This window comes from Jaculus jaculus, chromosome 18 (genome assembly GCF_020740685.1).
Source record: "Jaculus jaculus isolate mJacJac1 chromosome 18, mJacJac1.mat.Y.cur, whole genome shotgun sequence".
NCBI classification, from domain to species: domain Eukaryota; kingdom Metazoa; phylum Chordata; class Mammalia; order Rodentia; family Dipodidae; genus Jaculus; species Jaculus jaculus.
This window is the reverse complement of record NC_059119.1, coordinates 11771906-11790817: the sequence shown is the minus strand read 5'-3', so window position 1 is coordinate 11790817 and position 18912 is coordinate 11771906. Positions and strand designations below refer to the sequence as shown.

Here is an 18912-nt window from a genome sequence, read left to right as displayed (position 1 = left end):
TTGAACTGTGGTCATTAGCCTGTTTTTTGTTGTTGTTGTTGTTGTTGTTGTTGTTGTTGTTTAGTGAGAGAGAGAGAAATAGAGAATTGGCACAGTCGGGCATCCAGCCACTGCAATTGAACTCCAGATGTGTACGCCCTCTTGTGCACATGTGTGACCCTGTGCACTTGCATCACCGCGTGTCTGGCTTATGTGGGACCTGGAAAGTTGAACATGAGTTCTTAGGCGTTGCAGGCAAGTGCCTTAACCACTGAGCCATCTCTCCAGCCCCAGCCCAGTTCTTTAGGTTACATCCCTGGAGTGTGGGTCTGAAGGGAGAGAAGCATGCTGTTTGCTTGTTTGTTTGTCTTTTCTTTTTTTTGTTCTGGTTTTGTTTTTTTTTTAATATTTTCTTGGTCATTTTTTATTTATTTATTTGAGAGCGACAGACAGAGAGAAAGACAGAGGAAGAGGGAGAGAATGGGCGCGCCAGGGCTTCCAGCCCCTGCAAACGAACTCCAGACACGTGCGCCCCCTTGTGCATCTGGCTAACGTGGGACCTGGGGAACCGAGCCTCGAACCGGGGTCCTTAGGCTTCACAGGCAAGCGCTTAACTGCTAAGCCATCTCTCCAGCCCATGTCTTTTCTTTTTTTTAAAGAATTTTATTTATTTATTTATTCATTAATTCATTTATTTATTTATTTATTTAACAGAGAAAGAGGAAGAGAGAGAGAGAATGGGCATGCCAGGGCTTCTAGCCGCTGCAAATGAACTCCAGACATGTGCATCCCTTTTGCATCTGGCTAACGTGGGTCCTGGAGAATCGAACCTTGGTCCTTTGGTTTTGCACACAAACACCTTAATAGCTAAGCCATCCCTCCAGCCCTGTTTGTTTGTTTTTGAGGTAGGGCATTCCTCTGGAGGCAAAGGGATTTGAGGTACAACTTTCAGAAAGTGTTCTCCAGTACTGAAGAGAGATGGCTCAGTGGGTTAGAGCATTTGTGGTTTGAGACTGCCCATGTTTGATTCATTCCCCACCATGGTCAGGCACATTTGTAACCCCGTTCTGCTAGGACTGGAGGTAGGAGCATCACTGGGCTTGCTGGAGAAAGAAAAAAAAACAACAACATGAAAATGGCAGCTTTGGGTTGAGTTACAGGCTCTGTCTCAAGGAAGTAGCCGATGAGCAAAAAGAGGACACCCAACATTCTCCTCGGGGCCCCCACACACACATGTACCCACACATGCACACATGTACACACACATACACACATGTGTGCATAGACAGTACCAACATATCACCATATATGGTGTACACGCGCGCGCGCACACACACACACACACACACACACACACGCCAAAACAAAAGCATTTCCTATGTCCTGCAACGCTGTCCAGTTGAGGCATCCACAAGGGATTTGAGGTGCAACTCTACAAGGTGTGGAGGGCTGGGAATACAGCTCAGTCATAGCTTGCCAGAAAGGGGAGGAGCCCCCCTTTCAAAAGAGTCAAAAGAGGAGGGCCAACGGGTGCTAAGCCAAACAGTTGAAGATCAAGAATGCTGGGCCAGGTTTGGAAAGGGGAAGACTCACCAATCTGACATCATAAGGAAACCCTCAGAGAGTAGCCAGGGGAGGGCTGGAGAGATGGCTTAGTGGTTAAGGCACTTGCCTGTGAAGCCTAAGGACCCAGGTTTGATTCCCCAGGACCCACACAAGCCTGATGCACAGGTGGCACATGTATCTGGAGTTGGTTTGCAGTGGCTGGAGGCCCTGGGGTGCACATTGTCATTTTCTCTCTCTCTTCAATAAATAAATAACAGAATGCTGGCGGGTGGGGTGGGGTGGGGGAAGTGAGGGGTACATAGGGCCACCCAGCACCTTGCATGAGCTGGCAGTAGGAGGTCCCCAGTATGGTAGGAACAAGCGGGCTAGTCAAAGAGTTCACTGCTCAGGCCAGAGTAGCAAGGAAGCAGGTTTACTTGTGAGGACAGAGGGCAGCCCGGTGACAGCCGCCAACTGTACTGGCCTCCACGATGGAGAAGTGCTCGCTCAGTTCAGCTGAGCGTTCTCTCAGCATGGCATTGCCACTGAGTCCAAATTGGTCAGTGTCTGGTCCTGGGCGGCTGGGGTGAGCCGCTTTGCACGGAATTGCTTGTCACAAATTGCTGCCGCGCAGCTCCTAGGACAAAGAGGCACGGGAGATTCTGGAGGCAACTTGAGCGTGTCTCTTGGCAGCCCCGTGTCCCGAGGGAGTCAGCAAAGAAAGGTGTGCAGTGGAGGCTTTGTGGGGTCTGCAGATGCTGCGACACTACCCTGTGCCCTGGCTTCGGCGGGAGCGGTGTCCTGGGCTGGGAAAAGGATGTCTTTTTTTTTTTTTTTTAAGGTAGAGTCTCTCTCTAACTCAGGCTGACCTGGAATTCACTGTCTTCTCAGGATGGCCTCGAACTCACAGTGATCCTCCTACCTGTACCTCCTGAATGCTGGGATTAAAGGTGTGCACCACCACGCCCCACTAAGGATGTTTCTTTCTGACTGGATGGGCAGATGAGCATCAGGCTCAGTGGTACCAGATACTGATAAGGCCCCAGGACGTGTAGAAGACAGAGGGTCTTCTGTCTCCCTTAGCCAAGGAGACCTCTGTCATAGCTGAGGCGGGCGGCACATGCCAGGCTGGAAGGCAGCTTGGGAGATGCATGAAGGACATCCTTCCAGCTGGCCTGCCCTCATTCCTGCCTGACCTTATCTCTTCCCCTCTCGGTGCCCTTCCGCAAGCTGCTTAACCGCTCTGAACTTGATCTTGCCAGAGCATGGAGGCAGCGCTCAACTCATTTTGCTCTCACGAGGGTTGCATTATTTTTGGAGCTCATAAGTCAGTCTGTTGCTTGAAAACCGCCAGTGGGCTGGGGATGTGGTTCCGTGGGTAGTTGTCTAGCATGCACAAGGCCCTGGGTTCAATTCCCAGCACCATGCCCATTCTCCCCCTTCTTCTCTGTCTCTCTCTCAAATAATATATATATATTTTTAATTTTTATTTTTAATTTTTATTTTTTTGGTTTTTCGAGGTAGAGTCTCACTCTAGCCCAGGCTGACCTGGAATTCACTATAGAGTTTCAGGGTGGCCTCGAACTCACGGCGATCCTCCTACCTCTGCCTCCCGAGTGCTGGGATTAAAGGCGTGCGCCACGACACCCGGCTAAATATATATATATAATGTGCGCCAGCATAGAGATCCCGAAGCCCAAATCCCTGCGAACTCCCCCTTTGCTGGGAAGGTCCTAGGCTGACAACTTTTGGGGAGAACCCCCATAGGCTCTGAGGCTTAAAGTCTTGAGAATTGTCTCCTCTTCCCTGCCCCCTCCGCCCCAGCCAGCTGGGCTGCTAGAACCTGCTGTGGGGTGCACAGCCCCACACGGGACCCCTGCTCTGCTCAATAGCTAAGTACCCCTGAGCGAGGGCTGCAGGTTTACAAATGAGCCGCTGGGTGGGGTGCGTCCGCAGGAGCGCCCAAGCTCGGGCTGTGCGGGCACAGGAAGGAGAAGGACTGGCCTGTGCTCCTGCCGTGCCCCTGCTCTTCTCCCCAGGACAGTTAGGGAGGTGTTCACCCCACGACCAAGCCCAGAGGGGAGGGGAGGATCTGTCCTCATACCTCCTCCTAAGCATGGAGCCCCAGCAACCAGCCGCTCCTCCCCGTGAGACGCGAGCCCCGGGGCGGGAAGAGGCCGCAGAAACCTTGCTTCAGGGTCTGCGCTGGTGTGGGGGTGTAAGTCTTTGTGGGGGGCAGGCAGACCAGAGCTGGGGGAGTCCAGGAGCTGTCAGAGGCAGAGTCGTGTCCTTTGATGGAACCGCCGCTTCTGCTCCTGGCACAGGTCCAAAGGCATTTTCAGGCTGGGTTTTACAGGCAGATGGCACCACTTGGGTGTCCGTCTCTGGCGGCACAGAGGGGAAGCGTGGGCTGGGTACATAGCATGGCATGCTAGGCTGCATTCGAAAGCAGATGGTAAAAGCCTCGTAAATGGCCTGTACGGCATGGCTTAGCAGACGCACAGGAGGGGCGGGGGCGGGGGGCAGTGGTGGGAAGCACAGGGGTAAGGTGCTGCCCAGCATGTGGAGCTCAGCCCCAGCCCCCCAGCACCGCCGACAATGCAAACAAAACCCCACCGGGAGGCAGGCTGCAAGGACTCCTGCCCGCCAAATCTGGACCGATGTCAACAACAGACGAATTAAGCAGAACAATCATAAATCACTAGAAACATAGGAGGCCCCGTGGATAAGCACATCGATGGGCCAGGGGATAAACCGTGGCTCACGGTGCGGTGCCAAGGGACGGCTGGGTTTGGAAAGCTGACTTGATCGATCAGGCAAGGATCATTAGCGGATGCCAAGGGTGGGAGCAGTGGACGCGAAATACTGGTGAGGAGCCACATGCTTGCCTGCTCCAAAAGCGTGCCCCCACCTCCCGCCGCAGACTTCTTGTTAGATACAAGGGAGGGGAAAAAAAAAAACAGTAATTACACAGTGGAGAAATCAAGTACCACATTGACAGAATAATCAAAACAAAACCTTTAAGATGGACTGTGTGTGCTGCCCAGTACACAAGCTACTTATGCAGGCTTGCAGCTAAGGACCCATGGACCAGCCGACCAAACAACTCTTGCCTTTCTCATATTAGGAATCTGAGACTCAGGAAGTCCTAAAGCTGGGCTTCTGCTCAGGTCTAGCAATTTCGCAATTCTTGTCTATACCATGTTGCTTGCTGCTACCTCATTCATCACTGTATTGGACCCTGAATCAGGTCATTTCAGGTCATTACCAGCTCTGTGTTACAAAGTGGCATTTTGGATGCACTTTCAGACATGCTATTATCTCCCCTAAATGGGGTGGATGACAAACTGAAGCTTGGTTTCTGCAGTCCTCGCGTCAGAGCTTGGCGACTGCAAGAGGAGATGTGCTGTCTCTGGTTTCAGAGAGCTCACTCTTCACTCTTCGTTGTCAGGAAATTCACAGGGAGTGTCTGTGGACCTGGTGACCCGGGGCAGCGGTAGAGTCCTGATGCGGTCAGGTTGCAGCTGGCCTCTCTTAGGAGGATCCGAGATGGTCCTGAACGGCCACTGTCTGTGCACAGCACATACTGGTCCGTGGGTGGGGGGAGTAGATGGATGGACGAGTGTGTGAGTGAAAGGGAAAACATGGTATTACTTTACTCATCGCTGGGACTAAATATCTAACAAGAAGCAGCTTAAGGAAGGAAACGATTTTTTCTGGCTCACAGTTTTCAGAAGATGCATTCTGCCGTGATGGGGGAGAGCGGGAACGGAAAGCCCGCTGGTCATATTGCAACCAGAATCAGGAAGCACAGTGAAAAGAAATGGGGCCAGGCTGGAGAGATGGCTTAGCAGTTAAAACGGTTGCCTGCAAAGCCAAAGGAGCCAGGTTCAATTCCCCAGGACCCACGTAAGCCAGATGCACAAGGGGCACATGTGTCTAAAGTTCATTTGCAGTGGCTGGAGGCCCTGAGGTGCCCATTCTTTTTCTCTATGTGTCTGTCTTCTTTCTGTCTGTTTGCAAAATAAGCAAATAAAATTAAAAAGAAATGGGGCCAGGCTATAATCGTGGAAGACCCGCCCGCAGTGACCCACTTCCTCCAGCAAGGCCCCACCTCCTAAGGAGGCTTCAACCCAGCCGGGCGTGGTGGCGCACGCCTTTAATCCCAGCCCTTGGGAGGCAGAGGTAGGAGGAGCGCCGTGAGCTCGAGGCCACCCTGAGACTACCGAGTGAATTCCAGGTCAGCCTGGGCTAGAGCCAGACCTGACCTCAAAAAACAAAACAACGAAAGATTCTTCAGCCTTCTGAACAGCAGCACCCAGAGGCCATGTCACACACATGCGCCTGTGGGGGATATTTTATGTTCAAACCGCAGCAGATGGATAAACAGCACGGGCCAGGTGTGGGCGCGCATCTCACGTGCATGATGGGCCAGGTGATGGGGCAGAGAATGGGGCAGCCACTGTCAGTGACAATTTCCATGTGTCACCAGTTATAGCTTCCTCTCTCTCAACAAGGGTGTTCATAACATCTTGTTTATTTTGTTTTATTTATTTATTGAGACAGAGAGAGAAAGAGGCAGATAGAGAGAATGGGCTCATCAGAGCCTCTAGCCACTGCAAACCAACTCCAGATGGATGCACCCCCTTGTGCAGATGGTCCTGTGGAATTGAACCTGGGTCCTTAGGCTTCACAGACAAAGACCTTAACTGTTGAGCCATCTCTCCAGGCCTTGTGTGGGCTTACTTACTTTTTGTTTTGCTCTTTGAGGTAGGGTCTCACTCTAGCCCAGGCTGACCTGGAATTCACTATGTCATCTCAGGGTGGCCTCGAACTCACAGCAGTCCTTCTGCCTCGGCCTTCTGAGGGCTGGGATTAAAGGCGTGCACTATTATGCCTGGCATGTCACTTTATTTATTTATTTATGTATTTATTTATTTTTTGGCAACAAGATGAATCAGTTCCCTTCTTGTTGCTGGGACAAACTACCCGACCAGAAACCACTTCCAGAAGGAAAAGGGTTTCATCCTGCCTATAGTTCGAGAGGCTAAAGTCTGTCACAGCAAGGTTGGCATAAGAGGAGCAAGAGGCTGGAATCTCATCATCACATTATCAGGGAGAAAGCAGAGGGAGAGAGAGCCAGGCTGGGTGGCACACTTCCTCGCAAGGCTCCGCCTCCTAAAAGTTCCAGAACCCTTCCAAACACCACCACCAACTGAGAATTAGGTATTCAGACGCATAAGCCTATGGGGGACATTTTATTTTCAAACCATCACAGAAAGATGTGGCCCAGGCTTGTCTTGAACCCACTGTGTAGCCACTTCTGATGCCAGGTGCTGGGATTACGGACACCTACCACACTACCCAGGTTAAGCAGTGCCAAGAATGGAACTCAGGGCTTCGTACACACTAAGCAAGCACTCTACCCACTGAGCTGCATGTCCGGACCCTCATCTCTTTGTTCTTCAGTCAAATGCTCTCCCAGTGAGCCAGGTCCCCCCACCACATGCTTGGTTCGTAATAGCTACATTGAGACATAAGTTACACCATACATTTCACACTTGTAAGTGCACAGTGCAGAGGGGTTTGCCAAAGCATGTTATTAATGTTAAAATGGTGATGCTGTGGGGCTGGAGAGATGGGTTAGTGGTTAAGGCACTTGCTGGTAAAGCCAAAGAACTCAGGTTCAATTCCCCAGTGACCACTTAAAGCCAAATGCACAAAGTGGCACATGTGTCTGGAGTTCATTTGCAGTAACTAGAGGCCCTGGCATGTCCATTCTGTCTGTCTGCCTCCCTCTCTGTCAAATAAATAAAAAATAAATAAACAAAAATGGTGGTATTATGAATTTTTAATTTTTATATATTTATTTGAAAGCAGAGAGAGAAAGAGAGAGACAGACAGACACACACACACACAGACAGAGAGAGAGAGAGAATGGCATGCCAGGGTCTTCAGCCACTGCAAACAAACCAGAAACATGCACCACTTTGTTCATCTGGCTTTAGGTGGGTACTTGGGAATCAAATCTGGGTCCTTAGTCTTTTCTGGGAAGCACCTTAGCAGCTATGCTCTCTCTCCAGCCCTGAATCATTATTGTTTTGTATGAGAGAGCGAGAGAAAGATCATTGGTGTGCAGGGCCTTAACCGCTGCACTAGAACCCCAGGTGTGTCTGCTACAATTGAGCGCCACATTGTGCATCACCTTGTGTGCATGTGTGACCTTGTGTGTCCGGCCTACGTGGGTTCTGAGGTGTCAAACCTGGGTCCTTAGGCTTTGCAGGCAACCACCTTAACCACTAAGCCATCTCTCCAGCCCTGGATTTTTGTTTGTTTTTTGTTTTGGTTTTTCAAGATAGAGTCTTACTCTAGCCCAGGCTAACCTGGAGTTGACTATGCAGTCTCAGGGTGGCTTCAAACTCACAGCAGTCCCCCTACCTCTGCCTCCCGAGTGCCGGGATTACAGGCGTGCACCACCACGCCCGGCTCTGGAATTATTTTTTAAACATTGCTGATGAAAGCTTTTCAAGTGCTCCACTCAATGGCACTAATTCACCTTTGCCAATACTTGCTGCTGTCACCGCCACCTCCTTCTCAAATGTTTCGCCACCCCAGCAGGCACTGGAGCCACTAAGCACGTGCCCCCCTGCTTCTTCCCCCAGCCCCTGGCAGCCTCAGTGCTACCTCTGTCCCCTGAACTCGGCTCTTCTCAATGCCAAGTGGAACTGGGCCGCCTTTGTCCCTACGCCTGGCTTCTTTCGATAGCACCGTATTCTCAGAGTTGGTCCACGTTGAAGCATCTATCAGAACTTTGTGTCCTTTTTCATGGTTGGATAACATCCCACTACATGGATAGAACACATCTCGTATCTTTGGATGAAGGTTAGGCTGTTGTCAATAGCACCGTATAAACCTTCATGTGATAGGATTTGAGTACCTATCTTTTAATTCTTTCGACTTTACCTAGCAGTAGAATGGCTGACTTAAATGGCAATCCTTTGTTTAACTTTTTGAGGCATTTGGTTCCTTCCCCCATTTCTTTCTCTCTTTTTTTTTTACAAACATTATTATTATTATTATTATTATTTGAGAGAGAGAAAAAGAAGCAGATATATATACAGAGAGAGATTGGATGGGCACCTCAGGGCCTTCAGCCACTGCAAACAAACTTCAGATACATGTGCCACCTTGTGCATCTGGCTTAATGTGGGTCCTGGGGAATCAAACCTGGGTCCTTTGGCTTCGCAGGCAAGCGCCTTAACCACTGAGCCATCTCTCCAGCTCCCCTACCCTTTTTCTTGAGCCAGAGTCTCACATAGCCCAGGCTAGCCTCAAACTCTATGTAGCCAAGGATGACCTTGAACTTCTGATCTTGGATTCACAGGCATGCGCCAGCACACCCATTGACAAGGATGCCTTTCTGCGCGTAGCTGTGATATCCTGGCAGTTCTCTCATAGCTCCTCCCACAGAACTGGGTACCCCGAGCTGAGCCCATGTGTGGTGGCCCCCGGAGAGCTGGCCCTTGCCACTAGACCATCCGGTCTTCCTGCTGCATGCATCACACTCCTCTGCCTGGCTGCTCCTGCCCCTCTCACCTGTCGCTCTCTCCCTGACAGATGTGCCCGTGGAGAAGCTGGCCGCCATGCCAGCCTTGCGCCTCGTCAACCTCCGCCTCAACCCGCTGGCCGCCGAGGTGCGCGTGATCGCCCCGCCGCTCATCAACTTTGACCTACTCATGTCTCCCGAGGGTGCGCGGGCCCCTCCACTTTAGACCGGTCTCCTCGCGCCCACCGGGCAGGGGACAGAGGCCGCTAGCCTGGCACTCTTGAGAGCAGCGATGCCCATGGGAGGCCAAGTGTGGGGGAGTGGGGTGGGGTGGGCAGAATGGTGTGCAGTTGGCAGGGTGCAGCCAAGCCGGGACAGATAGCTTAGCACAGTAGTGGGCCCTGGAATGCCCACAGGGAGGAGGCAGGCCAGGGCTGTGGGCGCTCACGGCTGCCCTCTGGAAAGAGGGACAGCGGCGGAGAGTCGTCATCACCGGCGTGGGGCTCCTCCTCCCACGTCTCGCCTCCGCAGGGTCAGGCTCTCCGCGGGCCTGAGAGGAGCCTTCCCTGTCGGGCACCTTCCGGGGCTCTGCAGGCTTGAGGCCTTGTTTGTAGTGCTCAGAGCCAGCTGCTGCCCTGAGACGGCTGGAAGACGGCCTCCAGCCATTCCTTCCTGGAGACTGACCGGCGTGAACCTGGATAAGGTGCTTACAGCACTCCGCCGTGGCCACAGGAGTCCCCAGACCGGCAGGAACCCGAACGAGTTCTGGGCATGCCTGGAGCATGCGGTGTGGTCCTGGGGCAGGGCAGGCGTGTTCATGAAGGAGCCCAAGGACCGCCAGGCCAGGCCAAGCTCTGAGGCACAGCTCAAGGCAGCTCTGTCCTTCCTCGTGACAAAGGCACCGGCGCGTAGGACGTTCTGGGCACCGCGTCCCTCCCTGGAAGTGGCCAGGTGTTTCCAGTCATCACCCCCAGGGCTGTAGCGAGGCGACCCAAAAGACAAAGCCCTCTGTGTCTGAGACTGTGGCCTGAGGGAATTAGGTGGCCTCCCTCACTCTAGCCTTCCTGTGGCTGCCTTGTCGTGGCCCCTGGGGACAGAAGACACACTGCCTATGTAACCGGCCAGCTCCAAGACCACCACCCAAATCCCAGATGACCTGGCCATTCGGAGGCCCAGAGGGTGGCCAAGCGAGAGGGTGTCAAGCCCTCCCAGGGCACCTAGGACAGAGCCATTTCCCAGGATGTATGACTTTCAGAGCTAGCACGGCGGCGGTCCAGGGAGGTCCCCTCCCGTGAAGATGCTGGACTCTCACTTCCTGGTTAAGGAACCCTTCACCGCGTGCTTTCAGGAATCTACCTCCCGCCCCGCCCGTGCCCCTCTGCACCTCTGTGCACCTCTGTGCAGGCGGCCGAAGGCCTGGGGCATGGAGAGAGATGGGCAACTTCTACTCCCCGAGGGCTGGCGGTTCAGAGCTCAGCGCAGAAGCCTGTCTCAGAGTATACACCCGGCTCCTTCTGGGGTTCCCGTCTTTCGGCAAGGAGCCCACAGCGTGGGCCGCCATCGGACAGTCACTCTGGGCTCAGTGCTGCAAGACAGACCTTCCCTACTTATACCCCAAGGCCCAGGTGAGACGACTTCCAGATGAGGAGATCAATACAGGGTCTCCAGGACTCCTGAGTCCAGCTGTGGCCACAGCGGCCAAGTGGAGAGCTGAGGCGCAGTCCATGTGGGGCTGACTCCTCCAGTCCTGCGTTCCTGGGTGGGTGGGACAAGGTTCGCCTTGTTGAGCATGTGAGAGACATGGCATGGCCGGAGCCTTGGGCTGCGTGGTCTGGGCAGGAGCACAGTGCCACCTTGTTAGAAGTGTGAGGTCTCAGCCGGGTGTGGGGGCACACACACCTGTGATCCCAGCACTTGGAAGGTGGCTGTAGGAGGGCCATCCTCGGCTGCATAGCCAGTTAAGGCCAGCCTTGGCACCCCGCCTCAGTAAAGAAAACAGAAGAAATGCGGCCTCAGGCTCCGCCCTGGCTTTCTGAGCCACAAGCTGGATTTTTAACAAATTCGCCACTGATTCCTCCAGGAACATACCATTTGAGAAGAGGGGGCCCTAGAATGACCTCAGCATGTCTTCAGAGGTGGAGTGGGGGGTGAGGGACCCCATTTCTCCCTGCCATGGATCTGAGTGTGTGCTCAGCCTCCTCTTAACTCAGCTGTGGGAGACCCTTGGCCTCTTAGATCTTTCCAGAGTTTTCTTGACACTCCCAAGGAAGAGTGGGCATGGTCATCGGGAGATGAGGATTGCGTGTGCCTGGCGCTCGGATCTGCCTCTCTGTGTGCCAGCCCTGTGTGCCACGCTGCCTACTGCCCCAGGGCCTGGCCTCAGGTGCTTTGAAGGTGTTCTCTCTACTTGGCCAGGACAGTGTGCCCTGGCCTGTCTGGGCAAGCTTGGAAACTTCCTAATCCAGGCTCACAGAATTGCTTCAGTCCGCAATAAAGCATGAATGTGTTCGTCTCATCTGCCTGCTTGGTGTTTAATTCACTGTCCTGGCGCAGATCCCCAGGGGACCTAGGTGGCACCTGCCAGGGGGCTGGCCCTCTTACGGAGAGACAAGGTGAAGAAATGTACATTGTGGGGCACGGGTACAGCCCCACCGGATGGCACGGGGTACGCAGCACCGGCTGTGTAAGAACAAGGGGACTTCAGCCCATGGGAGGTCGTGCCCTTTGGAAAGGCTAAAGAGCCCCACCCACAGCGCCTAGTTGTGCCCTTGCCAGTGCCAGACATTGTGCCCTGGTCATCTGTGTCTCTGAGTCCCATGGTTCTCAGAGAGGGGTGGCTGGGTAGGCACCCTCAGGGAGCTCATAAAATAATGTGGTTACCTCCTCATCGCTGGGACCAAACACTCAAGCAAAAGCGGGTGAGGGGAGGGAAGGATTTGTTTGCAGTCTGGAGGGGAAGCTCCATGATGGCAGGGGACAGCGTGGCACGAGCAGAGGCCAGACATCACCTCTGCCACAGCAGGTGGCAAACAGTGTCAGGACTGTGAGCCGAACTAACAAGCTGGTGTTGGCCCACTGCCCTCAAGACCCTCCCCAGCAACACACCTCCCCCCAGCAAGGCTCAGCACACCCCAAGTTGCCACCAGCTGGGGACCAACTCACGAGTTTATGGGTGCATCTGGTTCAAACCCCCAGAGGTAGGAAGGCAGTGTCTCCGGCTGGGAAGGCAGCTGCTCAGCGGGTAAAGTGCTTATCTCACAAGGGTGACTGTGAGTTCAGTGCCCCATGGCCATATACAATGCTGGGCGTGCACTCCATAGCAGATTGCTCCCAACTGAAATATGCCCTCCTATGATATTGTATATATGTAAGGAGAGGGACAGATTAACGGGGGGTAAACAGGCCTAAGTGAGGTCAGGGGAAGAGACTGAGTAAAGGAAAGGTGGAGGGAGGGCTAATCAAAATCTCGAACCTACTTTTTTGGACAATGCAAAAAAGAAAGAAAGAAGAAATATTCCCTCCTAAAGGGAGGAAAGAGGCTCTGGAGATCAAGCTGGGGAGACCTGGAACTCTCCCCAAGGTTATAGGAGTACTAAACAACTGCTAAGGGGTGGACTCCGGCCAGCATTTGGTAGCCATCGAAACGGTCCCTGGAAGGGGGAAGGCACAATGTTCAATAGACTTAAGCAGTCAGTGACTCTTGCCAAAGCCCTGCAAGACCCCTGCCTGGAGGTACAAGAAAGGCTAACAGCTGCCGGAGAGGGGAGTCAACGAGCCGAGCAGGACACACAGCTGCCGTAAGTCGTGCCCTGGGCCGAGTGGGCCTTGGTGGCCATGCAGCTACCTTTGAGCCATCCATGCTCCCGTAAGCAGCCCCTCACCCTGCTCTGAAAGTAACCCCCTTCAACTGATTGCTTCACAAGAACTGGTTTTGGTGCAGCCGTGCCCTAGCAGGGGCGAACAGACGTGTGCTCACATCTCCCCATGACGACATGGCGGCCCGTGACTACAGTCCCAGCGCTGGAGAGGGGGAGACCGGAGATTCTTGGGCCCACTGGCCAGCCGGTTTAGCCTTATTGCGGAGGCGCCAAGCCATGGAGGGACCTTGTCTCAGAGAAGCTGGATGGCTTTTTTTTTAGTGTGACACCTGAGGTTATATGCTGGTTTCTACATGCGCCCACGCCCACGCTCATAGAGCCGGAAGGGGGCTGGAGAGATGGCTCAGCAGCTGGGTTCCTTCCCCAGTACTCACGTAAAGCCAGATGAACAAAGTGGTACATGCATCTGGAGTCTGTTTGCAGTACCTGGAGGCCCTGGTGTGCCCATTTTCTCCCTTCCTCCCCCTCAAATAAATAAAACTTTTTTTATCATTTATTTATTTATTTTATTTTTTTAAATTATTTTATTTTATTTATTTATTTGAGAGCTACAGACAGAGAAAGAAGCAGAGAGAGACAGAGAGAATGGGCATGCCAGGGCCTCCAGCCACTGCAAACGAACTCCAGACGCGTGCTCCCCCTTGTGCATCTGGCTAACGTGGGTCCTGGAGAAATCGAGCCTCGAACCGGAGTTCTTAGGCTTCACAGGCAAGCGCTTAACCACTAAGCCATCTCTCCAGCCCTCACTTATTTATTTTAATAAAACGTTTTTAAAGAGTGGGAAGGGAGATGGAGAGGTGGCTTAGCAGTTAAGGCGCTTGCCTGCAAAGCCTAAGAACTCATGTTCAAATCTCCAAGTCCTACATAGCCAGGTGCATGGTGGCGCAAGCACGCGATGCTGCACAAGCGCCACAAGGGGGCGCTTGCATCTGGAGTTCGCTCACAGCAGGCTGAAGGTCCCGGAGCATCCATTTATTCTCTGTCTCTCAAAACTGAAATTTTTTCTTAAAAAAAGAGTGGACTTCAAAATAAAAAAGAGACCGATTGAGAGGAAGAAGGGGTATGATGGAGAATGGAGTTTCAAAGGGGAAAGTGGGGGGAGAGAGGACATTACCATTGTTTATAATCATGGATATTGTTTGTAATCATGGAGGTGGTTAGTGAAAATTAAGTAAAAGAAAAAAGAAAAGAAAGAAAGTAAAATTCCAGGGTTGATTCCCAGCATCACACACACACACAAGAATAAACCAGGCTGGAGAGAATGGCTTCCCTGCAAAGCCTAACGACCCAGGTTCGATTCCCCAGTATGCACATAAAGCCAGAGGCACAGATTGGGACTTGCATCTAGAGTTCATTTGCAGTACATAGAGGCCCTTGTGAGCCCATATTTCCCCCCCCCCACATCTGTTTGCAAATAAATAATAAAGTTTTTTTTTTTTTGAGGCAGTAAAAAAAGAGGGGGAAGGGACTGGGGAGATGGTGCAGCAATGAAAAGTGCTTGCATTCCTGCCAGCCCACGTTCAGCTCATTGGCCTCCGCACACAGCCAGTTGAGACGGAGCACAGGTCTAGAATCCCAGCACACCGATGGCAATGAGACACAGTCAGGAGCATCCTGAAGCTTGCAGGCCAGCTACGCTGGCGGTGTGCGCAAGCAGCAGTAAACAAACAACAAAGGTGACCCTGTCTCAAGAAAACTGGAAAGAGAGAAAACACCCCGAGGTCGTACTCAGAACCCCCCCCCCCATGCCTGTGCATGGCATGCATGTGCCCATACATACACGCAGATCGACACATAAAACAGTTTTGCAAAATAGTGTCGAGCTGGAGAAGTGGCTTAGCAGTTAAGGTGCTTCCCTGTGATGCCTAAGGACCCATGTGAGACTCTCCAGATCCACATAAGCCAGACGCACAAAGGTCGCATATGTCCACTAGGTGGTGAAAGCATCTGGAGATTGATTGCAGTGGCTGAGGCATGCCAATTCTCTCTCTCTCTTTCTCTCTCTCTCTCTCTGCCTCTCTCTCTCTCTAAAATAAAAAGAAAATACAGTGTCTTGGGTTGGGTTGGGTGTGGTGACACACACCTTTACTCCTAGCACTTGGGAGGCAGAGGTAGGAGGATTGCTGTGAGTTTGAGGCCACCCTGAGACTACATAGTCAATTCCAGGTTAGCTTGGGCTAGAGAGCAAGACCCTGTCTCGAAGAAACAAAAACAAAAAAATAATAATAATAAAGAAAATTGCTGCTGAGTCCAAGGTTTTATGTGTGTGTGTGTTTTAAAAGAAATACTGTATTTATTTATGAGAAAGGGAGAAAAAGAGAGGAAAAAGCAGGTAGAGAATAGATGTTCTAGGGCCTCTAGCTACTGCAGATAAACTCTAGATGCATCCGCCACCTTTGTGCATCTGGCTTTACGTAGGTCCTGGGGACCTGGCTTTCTCTGTCTCTCAAATAAATAAATAAATAAATAAATAAAATATATTTTTAAAATTCTTTTGTTTTATTTGTATGAGAGAGAGGAAAAGAGAGAATGGCCGGGCCAGGGCCTTTGGCCACTGCAGATGAACTCCAGATGCATATGCTACCTTGTACATCTGGTTTATAAGGTTCCTGGGGAATTGACTGTTTTCAACCTGAGAGACCAACTTGGGTTTCTTTTGAATTTTAGGCCAGATACTGCATTGTTTCAGTTAACAGACACGGAGAGCTCTGTGGGCTCCAGGTGAGGCGTAACTATTAATTCGTTTCTCTCCTGGAGCTCTTTGGGTTAGCTTTGTGATTTCCAGAACCTCGGGCCTCTCTGTAGACCCTGCTTTGCACCTGCGAAATCACAAGACTGTGCCAGGAGATCCCGGAGGCTCTTTCTGGAGCCCATCTGGCCCAGGTTTCTCAAACTGTGAGGGCCTGGCAATCACAACGTCCTCCTGAGGATCAGGACTCGCCCAGGCCTCATGGTCACAGGGCTCTCCTGCCTGCAGGGTTTCCTGGCAAATGCTGCCTCACGGGACATGAGCAGGTCTGCCTGCTGGTGGACAAGGCCTGCGGAGCTCTTCCTGTGAGGAGCCCAACCAGAGGGGGTCTGGAGGGGGCTGAGAACGGTGGTCAAGCTTTAGACAGGGCCTCCCACGCAGAGGAGAAAGCCTGGGTCAAGACGTGATTATAGCATAGCTTAGGAATGGATGGACACGGCGAGGGGGCACTTTGAAGCCAAAGATTCCAAGAGTCTTGGGGTATAAAATCTCTTTTGCTGCTCTTAATGCAGCTTAATGTTCCTTCAAGTGACACACACAGCTCCCGATAAATAAAATTATGTGTTGACTTTTATTTCCCGGGCAAGAGAGTCTCATATTGGAACAGCTATATTGAAGGAGGTAATGGAGTTCATGGGGATGGCGTGCTGTGTGGGGCCAGATGGTTTTTTTTTTTAATTTTATTTATTTATTTATTTATTTGAGAGCGACAGACACAGAGAGAAAGACAGATAGAGGGAGAGAGAGAGGATGGGCGTGCCAGGGCTTCCAGCCTCTGCAAACGAACTCCAGACGCGTGCGCCCGCTTGTGCATCTGGCTAACGTGGGACCTGGGGAACCGAGCCTCGAACCGGGGTCCTTAGGCTTCACAGGCAAGCGCTTAACCACTAAGCCATCTCTCCAGCCCGGCCAGATGGTTTTGATGGTTTATGAACTGAGGAGATGGCAGGATGGTGAAAGGTATCCTTCCTCCGCAGCCTGCTGACTTCACTTCAGACCCATAGCACCCACAGAAAGCCAGACACAAAAGTGGCACGTACATTGTAATTCCAACATACATACAACAGTGGACAGCCCAGAGCCCACAGGGTCAGCCGCCAGTCCAGCCTTTCCAGCGGTAAGATCAACAAGAGAAACTATTTTAAAATAAGGTCCGGTGGGGGGGGGGGGGAGGGTGGAGAGATGGCTTAGTGGTTAAGGTGCTTGCCTGCAAAGCCCAAGGATCCATGTTCAACTCCCCAGATCTCACGTAAGGCAGATGCACCAGGTGATGCATGCACAAGGTCACTCATGTGCACAAGGTGGCACACAGATCTGGAATTCGGTTGGAGTGGCTGGAAGCCCTGGCGTGCCAATTCTCTCTCTCTCAAAATAAATAAATAAAAATAAATAAAAGCCGATGTGGTGGTGCACACCTTTAATCCCAGCACTCGGGAGGCAGAGGTAGGAGGATCACCATGAGTTCGAGGCCACCCTGAGACTACAGAGTGAATTCAGGTCAGCCTGGGCTAGAATGAGACCCTACCTCGAAAAACCAAAAGAATTTTTTTTAATTTTAATTTATTTGTTTGAGAGTGACAGACAGAGAAACAGGCAGATAGAGAGAGAGAATGGGTGCACCAAGGCCTCCAGCCACTGCAAACAAACTCCAGATGCGTGCGCCCCCTTGTGCATCTGGCTAATGTGGGTCCTGGGGAACTGAGCCTCAAACCGGTGTCCTTAGGCTTCACAGGCAAGCGCTTAACCGCTAAGCCATCTCTCCAACCCCCCAAAAAATTTTTTAAAAATAAGGTGGAAGGAGAGAACCAACACCCTGAGGTTGTCCTCAGACCTCTACACTTGCATGTGTGTGTCAGGTGTGACACCCCCCCACACACACACATCAGCATATACAAATAAGTGTAAAATCAAATAAATTAATAGTTTCCCCCCAAATAGCATGTTGGACTCCAGAATCTTGCTTTGAAGCTGCTTTTCACCTGAAATGACTGAGAGAAAGCCAGCCAGGGGTGCAGAGAGGGTTGGCAGCTATCCCAGGACTCAATAGAGTCCTAGGAATGATTCCAAGGCCACAAGGAGTGGCCTGAGAGAAGTGCGCAGCCAGAGCCGCCGGGCTGGAAAGCCAGACGGTGCTCTGAACAGCATCTCAAGGCCCTGGCACGCCAGCTCTCCTTGCTCACCCGCCCTGGGGAGAGACGTGGCGTCTCCTCGCTGACCATAGACCTTGTTCCTCTTGACTGGCAGGCCAAGAGGATTAGCACCCCACCAGGAAGTAGCTTTGACATGGGTTGCACATTGGCTGTGAGTCCTGGGTCTTTGCTAAGAGCTCCAGGTCTCCCAAGAGATCTGCTTGCGGCTGGGGAAATGGCTTGCCTGCGAAGCCTAAGGATCCTGGTTCGATTCCCCAGGACCCATGTAAGCCAGATGCACACAGGGGGCGCATGCGTCTGGAGTTCGTTTGTAGTGGCAGGAGGCTCTGGTATGCCCATTCTCTCTCTCTCTCTCTCTTCTCTCCCTCTTTCTGCCTCTTTTCTGTAGATGAAGCACCTAACATAGGGTGTCCCCCAAGGGAGGCTCTGTGGACCCATCTTGGTGCCCGGCTCCAGGAGAAGAGAGGCACTCCACGTAGCTGGGCCGTCTACATGGAACACAGTGACAGCGGGTCCTAGGGAGCTTTGCAGGATGCAGAGCCCCAGACCTCCCCAGCCCCCAGCTAACTAGACTCTGGAAGTCGGGCCCACGTCTCTGTACCTTGAAGAGCTCCTGCTAGCTGCACAGCATCCAGAGGATCCTTCTAGATCCGATCCAGGTCCTGAATGACTCTCCATGGCTTTCGGAGTAAACAGAGGCACCACCAGGGTCTTCCTGGCCTCCTGTCATCTGCCCCTGCCATGTCAGCTTCACACTGCTGGGATGAACCTTCAAAGCAGGCGCAGCTTATGGGAGGAATGGCATTTACTTGAATAGATCCGGGGGAGTTCCAGAACGGTGGAAGAAGCTAGCGCCCTTTCACAGGTCCACACCGAGAGGAATACCACACCAGTATCACAAGCACGCGCACACACACACACACACACGCACACACGCACGCTCCAGGAACCAGAGCGCAAACACTCTGCATATCTCAGGCTGGATGTCCAGATATGCTTCCAGCCTTAGGGCGGGATCCACCCACAGTGACACCTCCTCCAGCCAAGTGCCGTGGCCCCTTTTAC

General features: G+C 52.3%; 1 protein-coding gene across 2 annotated transcripts in view; it reads left to right on the top strand.

The window, feature by feature from the left end:
* The window catches only part of Lrrc20 (leucine rich repeat containing 20), a 97597-nt gene extending 86012 nt beyond the window's left edge, over positions 1–11585 (top strand). For both annotated transcript variants that reach the window (XM_045137696.1, XM_004657804.2), the window contains exon 5: positions 9142–11585. In XM_045137696.1, coding sequence (XP_044993631.1) covers positions 9142–9296 — 155 coding nt within the window. In that variant the 3' untranslated portion in view covers positions 9297–11585. The remainder of the gene's footprint in view (positions 1–9141) is intronic.
* The last annotated feature ends 7327 nt before the right edge of the window (positions 11586–18912 follow it).